Consider the following 13,453-nt stretch of genomic DNA (forward strand, 5'->3'; position numbering starts at 1 on the left):
TGTCAATCTACATAAAATATTATAAACTTATCGAAATTATTTTTTCTAAAAACAAATGGTCTTGTAAAATTGAGGGATCCACTCTAACACATGTATCTGTAAATGATTATATATCTGCAATTCTTCCTGCTGAACATTCCTCTATTCCATTGCTTTGAGGATTTTTTACAAAATTTCTTGACCCAAGTATGCTGTTGTCACCTATGTATAACTATATTTGAGCTTGATTTCTCATGACTTTTGGAGTCATGCGAGCCAGTTGAACGCAGACCTTGTTTTTTTATCTTTGTGGCTCTCGCATTTGCTATTGATAAGCGTATTATACACTGTGTCTTTGTCTGCTTACCTATCAATTCAAAACATACATGACCTTGTTGTGGAGAAAGACTTGGAACTAATCATTTTTGTGCCATAATTGGCAAGTGCAATGCTTAGTTAGCATATGTATGTAATTCGACTCCTGCGATCATTACAGCCCGTGCTGTGCCACTTTGAACACTGTCAGTTTAATTGTGCACAGCCAGTATTTTTAGTATATGTTGGCCTAAAAGTTGTGTTCACCATTTGTTTTTGTTTTTTTAAATTTAGAAATACTGCCTTCCAACGAAGGTAGCCAGTATGACTCGGAATACAATCGTAAATTTGTAAAAGAATAGTGTAGAATACACATGTACAATTTGTAGTTCCTTTATACCCAGCAATCACTGCTTGAAATGGGAGGCTGTTGCATATTGGAGACCCCCCCTCCCCCTCCCTATCCCCTTTACAGTTTTCAACAACTGAAATAATCAGTAATTGTCATTTGCAGTTTTGATCCCTTCAGTACAAGATAAGCCTAATTTCTTCCTATATACTCCTGTTATTTCCAATGTGTGTGTCATTTGTCTTTTCCATTTAATCTACATTTACTTCATTATGTCCCTGAATTCTATGAAGTGGAGTTTGTTTTAGTTCATACCTGGAGCTGATGGAAAATAATGCCAGTCCCATCAAGTTGGAATCTGTTGGTGATGAAGGCTTCTCGGATGTTAATGTATTGGATCTGATGAGCAGTGATGCATATATTTCTCCAACCAAAGAATTTTCCAGTGAAAAGAAATCTCACTTTGGTAAGCAAGTATTTGGAAAGTAAATTCACTTATTGTTATATGAGCCTGAAACCAGCTGACTTTATTCCTTTCATTATTGTTATGGACCATTTCTTTGCACTAGTACATGAAACATTTTAAAGCTCTGATAGTGATTTGAGCTGCATGAATGCATTGGGAAAGACTGGAGCTGAAAGTTCTGGAAGATCTACAGGAACAGGACAGTTGGAAATTATTTTGTTATAGTTGTCAGTTAAACATCATTCCAGGAAGTTTTGTCCACAAAATGTTAATTGCCAATGTACTGTGTATTTTGTTTCCAGCATGGTTTACAGTGGTGTTACAGACATTTGTTGAGTGAATCTAAGACCTACACTGTTGATTTCTTATATATTTCTTTCTCATATTATTGCTATTTTTCTTACTAGAAAGGAAAACCACAGTGAATAGTTTATTTTCCAAAACTAAAGGTACATGACTCAAAAAATTGTTGTTACAAAGTTATTAAAAGATTGACAAAAAATTCTAATTTTAAAAACTGTTCACATATTTTCATTCCCATCTGTTATGGCTTTTTGATAAGTCTCTGGACATCTTGTCACATTTGCAGCACATTTTATTCTTGACATGCACCCACTCATTTATGTGAAAGAAGTAATTTTTCTGCTTTTGTTTTAAACATTCAGACAAATCATTGTCAAAATTTTCTTTCCTTCAATCACATCTTTATTATTAATCATTAATAATGTAATCCAATTGAATTGTTTCTTTAATTTTTCCTTTTCTAGCATTCCATTTTCTTTTTTAGCTTGCTCAGCACAATATATGGTAACTATAGTGACTTTGGAAGGTCTGGAGATTGAAGGAAAAGGAGGTACAGGACAAGTTAAGGAAAGAATTACAAAAATTGATACCAAGGACAGATATTAGTCATGTTGAATGGGAATGGAATAGTTTTAAGTGTGCATTTGTAAGGTATGCAGGGAAAACATTTGACAGAACATCAAGAAAGATAAGAGAGAATGGGACAACATGGTGCAATGACAGTGAAAGATAATGTATAGAAAAAGAAGAAAACATAGAAGAAATGGAAAACTCAAAAGACTGAAGAGAGTAGAGCCAGATAGATGGAAGTGAAGAATGTTTGCAAAAAAGTAGTAGTAGCCGAAGAAAAGTTAGGAAACTTTCATGCAGGAAGTAAAGAAAGATTTGAACTGTGGGGGGACCAAAAATAGTATTTGGAATTATAACAAACTATAGGAATGAAACGGTGAACACAGGGTTTTTGAAGGATAGAGGAGGAGTAATACTGACAAAAGTAGAAGAAAATGAACAGATGGAAAGAATATTGCAGTGACCTGCTGAACATGAGAAACCAGACATGTGGAGAAGGTAAGGTATCTAGGCAGGAGGAATAGAAGAAATAACAGAGAAGGAATTGGACATTACAAATGACTAAGAAAGAATGGGCAGTTAAAAAGAGGAAAATGGGAAAAACTGTGGGAGCAGATGAAGTAGCTGTAGTAATAATCAAGGCTGCACCACCAGCAGGACTTCAATGTGTATGCAGAGAGCGAAAATGCCCAAGGTACAGCAACAGCTGAATGTAATGAATAGTCGGTTGAACAGTGGGGAATGAGGATCAATGTGGAGAAGAGCAAGATAATGGTGATGAGTACAGGAAGTAAGAAAAGGAAAAGGAGCTATAAAAATTGGAGACGAGGAACTAGAAATAGTAGAACACTTCAAATACTTACGAACTGAACTGACAGAAGATGGAAGATTGAATATGGAAATTAGTAGAAGGATACAACTGGTAAGTTCCTTCTACCACCAGTTATTGAAATTAATATGGAATAAAAATGTACCAATGAAGGCTAAAGAAGTATGTAATGTAGAAGGGATATTATTTACCTATAATGACATATGCAGCAGAAACCTGGACAATGACTTGGAGAGATGGGAGTAGAGTACAGGCAGCTGAAATGAAATTCCTGAGGAGTATGGTGTAGAAGACAAGGAAGGATAGTGAGAAATCAAGACATAACGAAAAGACTAAATGACAAACTGTAACAGAACAAATTGAGATGGCTTGAAAATGTCAAGCAGATGAAAGAAGAAAGTCTGCCCAGACAAGCACTGGAAAGATTTGACAGGGAAGAGAGGACGAGGATGAAGAGATGAGGAATGGTAGAGAGACAGGACAAGTGGAGAGGAACCATATTTCCCCACCCATTGTCAGCTGGAAAAGGGGAATTGATGATGACGATGATCATGAGTGACGTACAAAATTGAAAAAACTGCAGTGTTGTTTTAATGTCAGCTGATTCAGAAGTTAGGTATGGATTACAGTACATTAGGTGAAACAAAAGGAAGTAGATTATTTGCTGCTAATAATTAGTTATTTGTGTGATATATAGTATAAGTTGACATTTCAGAATAGTGACCTATCAGGACCATCAGAAACAATTTTTCCAGACATTAGGTAGAATTCAGAAAATGTTTGTCCAGTTACGTTATGATAGGGTTGACCATGAAAAGTGATTGATTATGGCTTTATTATTATGTTTCTTTTAAATGATTTATGTGGATTTCAGGTTACCGATTTGATGGCCAGACGATAGCTAGTTTGCAGAATGATTTTGGGAGTATAGGACTTATACCCATTTCATCACCGTTGCTCCCAGCAGCAGCAAAACACGGGTCCCCACCAACGATTCTACGGCGGAATTTACGTTACAAGAGGCGCAAAAGTGAAATGTCTGACGGAAATTTATCTTCTGATTACATTTTACCTGATATCAGTACTACAGTAAGTATTTTATATTTAATTTGTTAAGTTGTTTTATTTTTTATTATAAAATAAATGCCTTCTATTTTGTTCTTAATGAACTAAATACAAAATAATATTTCAACAATCATTTTTTTTTAAACTTCGCTCCAGCTCGAAAGTCTAAGGTGTAAGATAAAAGACTTCGTCCAGTGGAGCGTTATCTGGAAAAGTGCCCATAACACTGGCAGCATTTCCTCGCTGGATAGCAAGTCCTATCCGCTGTCTCAGGAATTCTGTTGAAGAGGTGTCTCCAGTGATTGCTGTTAGTCGTTTGCCAATATCTGAAATCAGACTTTTAGCTTCTTGACACCACGTCCCCATCGTTTCGACTGCGAATACCACGAAGATGTAGTTGTCCGTTATTGCTTTATATTTCGCCCTTTTTTTTGCGCACGGCCATTTCTGCAGCAGAACCAGCAGCCTTGCCAGTGTGAGGCAAATGCGATGGTGCTAATGTGTCCACACACGTGGCATCCCACAGGAGAGATCTGCCTTTGTCAGACCATCAGGGCGTTTTCCGTCTGTGCGGCTAATTCCACTCGGTTCTAGGAATTTGAATTTGAATATTTTCCTCAATCTGTATGAGCCAAGCATTTTATTGGAAGAGGAACCATGATTGCTATTCTGAAATTTCAAATAAAATTGATATAATGAACAATAATGCTAACTACACTCCAGAGCAACACCATTTTTTTTTTTTTTTTTTTTTTTTTTTAATCTACCAGTCACTTTTACCAGGAAAAATTTAGGAAGATTTTAGTAGTAATACTGAAGTACACAAGTACCTCATTTTTCCGGCCCTCATTAATCCCGATCTCCAGTTTATCAGGATCAAAAATTATAAAATTTATTTTTAATTGAACAATATATCTTTTACTGGGTCGACTCTTCTTGAATGTCTCTTCTACCAAGGATAGTTAAGTAATTCGGTCACGGTCTATCAAAGGTAGCGTCCCGGCATTTGCCTGAAATTGAGAATGGGAAACTGTGGAAAACTATTCCCAGGACAGCCGAAGTAGGATCCGAACCCACGCTCTTTTGAATGCAATGCACAACTAATGTGCCTCAGCATGCAGAGCTAAACATTGTTTAGTCACTTCATCAATCACTTTTTTAATGACTATCCTGCTGACATGGGTCTGACACTCATCCGCTACAGCAGATGTTATGTTGGGTTTACATCGTTGCTCAATAATGACCTGCTCTGTGATTGCTTAAGACTACGAAAGAGGAAGGGAATGAGTCATCATATCCAGTAGTCTGTGAGAGACAACGTCAGTAGCTGAAGGTTAACACCACGTTGTACGTTGTACAGTGACAGTATTTTCCTGTGCAGTATTTAATTGTTTGAGTGAGCATGAAATGGCTTGGAAACTGAAGAAAGTGGTTGTTTCCATGGACAAAAAGTTTGAACAAATATTGCTATAGACCAGGGCCTCTCAAACGCCCAAAATCTCACACGTGCAAATCAAGGCTCAAGAGCTCCGTGCACTGTGCATCGGTTCTGCTCGGCTCGGACCAACGTTTCGTCTCTGGGCTACTCGGCTAAGCTCGGCTCAACTCTGCTGGGATTTGGAGCGCTACGGAGCAGGTGAGGAAGAGGGAGACAGGGCAAGCGAGCAAGACAGGCTGGGGGAAGAGAGAGACAGCACTATTGCTCCAGATCGAGGAGTGGGGGTCTGCACTCTGGGCAACCAAGCGAAGTCGTCTTTTTCACCGTGCACAGTGCGTGCACCAGGCGCATGCACCCTGAGAGGCCCTGCTGTAGACTATGGTGTAGGGACTTCAACAGTGTCTGACTGGAAGAAAAACCGGAAAGAAATTGAAGACTTCGGCTTTAAAATAATGATGAAAGATGGTTTAGAGAATCGTGCCACAGTAATGAAAGCTAGAAATGAATCTCTAAATGACACATTATTCATGTTGTTTAATGAAAGAGGAGAACATGGTGTTCTTATTTCAGGGCCGATTTTATAAGAAAAAAAGGCGCTTGATTTAAACAGCAAGCTAGCAAATGGAGATCATAAGAGGCCCATCTCCGAGCAGCATGCACATCAAGAATTTTGGATTGGTCCAAAACTAAACCTCAAAAAACAATAAAAAATAAAGATGGGACCATGGCCTCATGACCCTTTTAGTCGCCTTCTACAACAGGCAAACTTCACAGCTAGTCAGGTTTGGTTGGAAAGGCGGATAGCTCGTCATGGCCTACGCCAGCTTTCAGTGACTGGTGAACGTTTTTCAGGGGATAAAGTCGCTGCTGACAGTTTCATAAAGGAATTTCAGGACCTTATTTGCTCCGATAACTTAACGCCAGATCAGATATATAACGCTGATGAAACTGCTACCAAATAAGACACTACCATCTAAATTAGATGAATTGGCAAGGGGTTATAAAGGAAGTAAAGATCGCATTACAATTATGGCATGCGCCAATGCATCTGGAGGACATAAATTTCCTCTCCTGTTAATAGGGAAATAAAAAAATCCATGTGCTCTTAAAAATGTGAATTGATCTGCCATGCCAATTTCTTGCACATCCCAAAAGAATGCGTGGATGGACAGTGGAACTTTCAAAAACTGGTTCCAAGAAGACTTCGTGCTGAACGTAAAAAGGTTTTTAATGAAACAAAGTTTGCCACTGAAGGCCATTTTGTTCATTGACAATGTGCAGTCATAGCCAGGAGTAGAAAATTTGGTCAGTGGTGATATCAGAGCAAAATTTCTGCCACCTATTGTAACAGCTGTGTTGCAACCACTGGAACAGGGTGTATTGGAAAACATCAAGCGGTTATACAGGAGGCAGCTGCTCAGCAAACTGACTGAAGAAGAGGGGGAATATGGTGTAATTTGGTGTTGAAATCAATAAATTTGAAAGACATAATTTATATGATCGCATCAGCATGGGATCAAGTTAGTGAAATGACAATTAAAAAGTCTTGGAAACATCTATGACCTTCTGCCTGTGCATCTACCACAGAGGTTTGTAAAGCTGTGGACTCTTCTATGTTCCTTGACACATTTGCACGCATTCCCGGATGCTCGGATGTAGATGAGAACTATGTAAATGACTAATTGATAACTGACTGTAATTCAGGTTATGGCCTAATGACAGATGAAGAAATTATTGCCTCTTGTTCCTCGACAGGTAATGACTAGAGTGATGGTGAATTCAAAAATGAAATCGGCGCTCCATCAGAAGAAACAGTGACTCATGGAGAGCAAACAAAGCAGCTGGACAAATTGATGGCCTATTTACAATCCCAGACTGAAACCACACTGGCAGAACTGATGTTAGTAAAACGTCTTTGTGATCGTGCTGCACGCAAACGCTACACAAATGTAATCTTGATTTATTAGTTTCATTTTTCCGTATTGATAGTTATCATATATCATAGAGAAAGGATCCACCTAATCAATACAAGTTTATTGTAAGTTGGTTTGACTAATGTAATGTACAGCTGAAGATGACTATAAAATGAGTCGAAACCGGTACTGTAATATAAGAACTTATAATAAACTTGTATTGATTAGGTGGATCCTTTCTCTCTTCTATAATATACACAAATGTAAAACTGAAAAGACACTCACATTATTTTAGTGCACAGAACAGCCATAAATGTAAGAAAAGTGTTCTTGTATTGGTTTGTGCAATTGAAGAGAGATATTACTGTACAACTTAACATGTACTGTATTTGTTTTTAGTTTTTTCCAGATTATGTGGATTTTTGATAATCCGGATCAGTTCCGGTCCCATTTAATCCGGATAAATGAGGTTCTTGTGTACTAGATTTGCTTTATAACTTCAACATTATGTATGGGCAGTCATTGCCTTTTTCATTCTTATTCTTTCTCATATTATTGCTATTTTTCTTTCTAGAAAGGAAAACAGCCATGAACAGTTTATTTTCCAAAACTAAAAGTTTGCTTGTTCTTCCCAGTCCACTAAGTATTTATAGGAAAATTACAGTGTTACCCTGATGTACATTCCCATATTCAAAGTTTTCTTGTTGTTTACAACATTTTTTGTTGTTCCTCTCAGATTTCCTATGCTTACAATGTGTTAAAATCCTCTAATTTACGTTTGAGACCTTATATGCTTCCTGCCATTTACGCTACGTCACGCTGTTCAAGAGGGAGAAAAATTGAAGTAGAATTAAATCTAAACTAACCTAAAACGCTTCGCGTAACTTCGGCATGATGACCAAATCAAACAAACCATGGTCTTGCTCTTAGCTCTGTACTTCTGCCTTCCCTTGCAGTTAGGCATGTGGTGACGCTTAACACATGCACGTTCATTCTTAGAGTAGCTAAGTCATGAATTTATAAAGTGATTCATTGTTCCATCTTGCTTAAGTTTATTTTGTGGTTATTGTTTCACACTTGCTTTTGTTGTTGCAGTGGTTAAAGTCATTGTTGCTGAATCGCCACATTTACTTTTGTCATTCATTAAATTTTTTGTTTTCGTTATGGGTAGAGCGCTCGGAGTCATTGTTGCAATCATCTTGTGTTTGCGTTTCTGGCTAATAATGGAAAAAAAACAAGTGAAGGAAAACTTTCTCTACGGAAGAGAAGGAAAAAGTTTGATTCGTTTTCGGGAACCCATATTGCACTGGCACACGAGTTGCAGCTTTCTGAATATAATGGTGAAAAACAGAGGAAGCATAACATCAAGTGCTTCAGAATGCAGAAAAAATTAAAAAATATAACCATACTCCAAAAACGAGGATTTGGGAAAAGTAGTAAAAAGAGTTGGTTTGAAACTTCAAGACGCACAGGAATTCCAGTTAATGGTCTGCTCTTAAGGAAAAAGGCACGTAATGTGGCAAATATTCGTGGCATTGAATATTTAAGCATGTCCAATGGTGGGATCGATAAATTTAGGAAGATTGTTAGGTGAACAAAGTATAGTCAGTGACAAAAGTGTGGAAGAGTAAATCAGTGGAAGATCACAGGAGCTGACCAACGATTACAAATCGAGAAACATTTTTAATGTAAACGAAAGTCAACTGTGTTTCAGTGTGTTGCCTGGCAAGACTTTGGCATTCAAAGGGGATAAATGCCATGTTGGGAAACAGCAAAATTAGGCTCACAGTGATATGAGCCAATGCCGATGGCTCTGAGAAGCTCCAGTAACAGGTCAGTTATCAAGTCATACACCTGATCAAAAGCTTTTCCATACCCAACAAAATACATGTACCGCATTCCTCTGAATCTAACAAGTTTTTTTTTTCAGAATTTCATGTGAAAAATGAAGGGTCATCTTGCATTCGCGACATAACAGTAACTAACACCACTGGCAGCTACTACGGTAATAGCGCTGCTTCCTTTCACTCCCTCCCCACCGCGCTCGCACAAAACTCTCCAACTTCCCCATCTTTGTTATACATCGCTGGCCGTGGCAGTTGATAGTACAGTGCCTCTGTATAACGTCATTGGTTCTTGGAAAATAGTAAAGACAGAATGACATTCTACTAGCCTCTATAAATCTGCAGAATGTCATAAAAACATCAAGCCTACACTCTTGAGCTACTTCCGAGCCTCAGCTGCACAGGAAATGTCATTTGAATTGGAATAGCAGGGATGCGATCATTACAATTCTTAGAAAGGTCAAGATTATGCAGTAACAGTTATAACGAGTTTAGTCTACCTGACGCTTCGTGAATGTAATAGTTTTATAGACAGCAGAAAATTTTTCGTGATGCATCGTAGTAATATAGAGATGTGGAACAGGTATTGCTGGCAAATTTTCAGTGGGTTCTAGTCTATATTATGATGCCAATTTTAAGTTAATCATTATTAAACATGTGGAGATAAAAAATAATTGTGCAGCCACAAGAAAATGTGGTATAACTAAAGCCAGTATTCGGCATTAGTGTGAAGTCAAAAATTGCTTAAAATATGCACACCAGTACTGTACAAAAAATACATTCAGTGGCTCGCAACAAGAACGCTTTATAGAAGTCTAAGATGAAATTGTGGGGTATGTGTGCGAAAAACACAAATAAGGACGGAATGGCCATATCACGATGTACAAAACTCCTTGACCTTCAGTGTCCACGTCTTTAACATGCTGTGTACATTGCTAGCTGCTGAAGCTGGCCGAAGCCGGCAAGCGAGATGTGCGTCTAACGGCAGCCGGTTGTACCCGGCACTTAGTAAGAGTTTTATAGACAACAGGAATACTTTCATGATGGATTGATGTATTGTAAAGACACATGGAACAAATATTGCCGGCAAATTTTCAGCGTGTTCCCTTCAATAGTATAATACCAATTTTAAGTGAATGGTTATTAAACACACTGAAAGAAAGAATATTTGTGGGGCCGCAAGAAAATACGGCATAACTAAAGCCATTGTTTGGAGTTGGTGTGAAGACAAAGGTAGTCTAAAAATGCGTACACTACATGAACGGCATTCAGTGGCCCGCTACAAGGACGCTTGAAAGAAGTCCAACATGAAATGCGATGTGTGTGTGTGTGTGTGTGTGTGTGTGCGCGTGCGCGCGCGCGCGCGCGCGCGTGCAGAAAACGCATGGTTGGAATGGCCATAACACGAGATGCGATACGAGTGTGGGCTCGTTAATAGGAATTCCCTGAACTTTCTAAGACGGTATCAGATATTTCTAATGAAAATGAGTAAGGTGATACTTGTGTGTGTTTGTTTTATTTCTCGAATTAAATTTGAAATTTGTTATAAATAAAATGATTTCGCAAAGTACTTTTTAAGCCTGATTTAATTTTTTTGAAGGAAAAAGTGAGGTTTGTCTTGGATTCAGGGAAATACTGTTTAAACTTGCGGGACTAAATTCTGGCACATCGGCATCCCCGAAAACCATAAAAGTAGTTAATGGGGACGTAAAGCCATTATTATTATTATTATTATTATTATTATTATTATTATTATTATTATTATTATACAAAATCCTTTTTCTCTCTATCATTCTGAGGATTCTTACACAGCCAATAGAATCTCTTGTGCCTACACGCCGTCAGAATCCATGTCTCAAGTGAATGAACTGCATGTACTTCTGGTAACATGACACTTCTATATGAAAGATTTTTCAGACGTTTGGTCACAAATTTCCTTTATTTTCATAGGTTATTAAAATGGTTATTTTGAAGAAAACACAAATTATGGAAGGTCTCGTTCCCGGAAACATGAGGCACTGTTTTGCATGTTATTTAAATCTTTTAATTCGAAATACGCATAATTCGTAATATGAAGAACAATGTCAGTCCCGTTATCGAAATTCAGACTTTTAATTCGAAACTGCCTTTACATTTTGAAAAAAAAAAAAAAGTATTTTACGGAGTAATTTAAACTCAAAATTTCTCTGCGTCATGAAAGAACGCGTCTTCCGGAACGTGAAGGGGTAACTTTGCGCACTTTCACCTACTTCGGCGTGTCTACAGTGTGCTTCATATCTGCTATGTTCGAGCGGAGTCGTAATTATCTTGTATTCGGAGTTTTTAGGAACGCCATAATTCACAATATCACGTAGCAGGCAGTGTGCGGAGAGGTAGAATCCGCGAACTTTGGCGATGTAGACAGTTGGCGAAAAAGCGTGGCTTATAGCCTATAATCAATTCGTACGCACCAATATTGTCAATGCCGATGAAACTAAATTGTTCGTTTGTTTTATTTTTTTAAATGCTGAAACCAAATGGACTAATGGTTTTAAAGGAGAGAATTGCCAGCCAGCAAATGTACTTTGTTGCTATGCAGTGCACAGTGCACACGCAAGCGAGAGACTTCCTTCCCCTGTCATAGGAAAGTTCTAAAAGCCACGATGTTGAAGGGCGTCGGGCACTTTCCATGCCAGTACAAGGCATCTAAAAATGCAGACAGTACAGTAGGCCTAATCCAAAAAATAAAGCATTTGCACAGGGTAGCCAGCATAATTTTTCCTCGTCTTTGAATCGTGTTTTCTTCCTTTCGTTGCGTGAGGTTATATTTGTCATTGTTTTATACAAGAGCATTATCTGAATGATGTAAATGCACCTTGTTGGATACATTTCTGAAATAGTGTTTGCTATGGCATGTGAAAAGTTTAAACTGAGAATCAAGGTGATAGCATACATTAATGGGTCTTAGAAATGCCATGGCGGGAAATCGTACAAGTATAGTCACTGTACTGTTGTTGTAATGTGGACGGAAGCGAGAGACTTTCTTCCCTCGTCATACGAAAGTTCGATAAGCCGCGATGTTTTAAGGACATCGGGTACCTTCCGTGCAAGCACAAGGCATCAAAAATGCATACAGTACAGTAATCCAATTAATAAAGCACTTGCACAGGGGAGCCAGTATAGATTTCTCCTTGTCTTTCAATCATGTTCTCTTTCTTTTGATTTGATTGCGTGAGGTTATGTTTGCCGGCGAGTTATCCAAGTGCATTGATTACTGTAAATGCATCTTGTTGTATACATTTGGAAATAGTTTTTTCCATGATATTTGAGAGCTTTAAACTGTGAATCAAGGTTAACTGCATGCAGTAACGGGTCTTAGAATATATTGTTAGGCCGCAAGGGTTGGCATTTCCGAGGTACGTGTTGGCGGTTAATTCGAAATCACGTAATTCGAAGTCCGATTTTTGCGTCCCAACGACTTCGAATTAACGAGGTTTTACTGTAGTCATAAATCTGCATTTAGGGCTGTCACTTGGGTGGCGGATTCCCACAGACAGCTCGGAACATACCCCTTATACTCCCATAACTTGAGTTCAAGATAGAAAAATCAATGTCAGTTATTTAAAATAGAAGGGTGAACGTATCAGTTGTGTTAAAATATATACGGTTTCCCCTGTCTTTCTATAAATGAATATTCGCCTCAGTTTCTCTCTTGAATTCCAGCTTTATCTTATGATCTTTCTGACTTAAAAGTTCTACTCCCCTTGGATGATTGTGTTTTTACACTGGAGGCCGTCATAGTCCTAATGGTGTTTAAGAAGAGGATCAATTTTAGTTTTAAACGCTCAAATATTCAAGATTTACCATGTCATAATCATCAAAACTGTTAATTCATAGTATATTTTTTTAAACATACTTTCTGTACATTATCCTCATTTTAGATGTTATAGTATAAAATTTTATGAGATCATTGTTCAACATTTTACTCTATAGTTTTTAAGATTAGAAAGATCCATATACAATAATTTAAAGATTGAGATAGGCTGATGATGCCTGTAAAAAAAAGGGTGAAACATGTACCTATGACTTTTAAGTATTATGTATACATTTTGACCACATGAAATAGTGGATTGTATTGTATTGAACAGGTGGATCCATAAATATTATTATAATATTTTTATATACGTCATCTTCAATGCAGGACCAAAATGAGAATAGTTACTTGTAATATACCCCTTCGTCAAGCAGCTCATCTCCTCGCTCCCAAGTCTTCAGAGCTCAAAGTTTGTAACATTTTCGTAACACTTCTCCTTTGTTGGAAATCATTTATAACAAATCGTTCTGCTTACCTTTGGATTGTTTTCCAGTTCTCATATCAGTAATCCTCGTATGGGTCCTATACA

General features: G+C 37.8%; 1 protein-coding gene across 3 annotated transcripts in view; it reads left to right on the forward strand.

Annotated features, from left to right (window-relative positions):
* Positions 1-13,453, forward strand: part of LOC136863459 (myb-related protein A) — a 289,002-nt gene that overhangs the window by 183,776 nt on the left and 91,773 nt on the right. For all 3 annotated transcript variants that reach the window (XM_068226482.1, XM_068226481.1, XM_068226483.1), the window contains exons 7-8: positions 952-1,109; positions 3,686-3,900. In XM_068226482.1, coding sequence (XP_068082583.1) covers positions 952-1,109; positions 3,686-3,900 — 373 coding nt within the window. The remainder of the gene's footprint in view (positions 1-951; positions 1,110-3,685; positions 3,901-13,453) is intronic.

This window comes from Anabrus simplex, chromosome 2 (assembly GCF_040414725.1).
Source record: "Anabrus simplex isolate iqAnaSimp1 chromosome 2, ASM4041472v1, whole genome shotgun sequence".
In the NCBI taxonomy this organism is placed as follows: domain Eukaryota; kingdom Metazoa; phylum Arthropoda; class Insecta; order Orthoptera; family Tettigoniidae; genus Anabrus; species Anabrus simplex.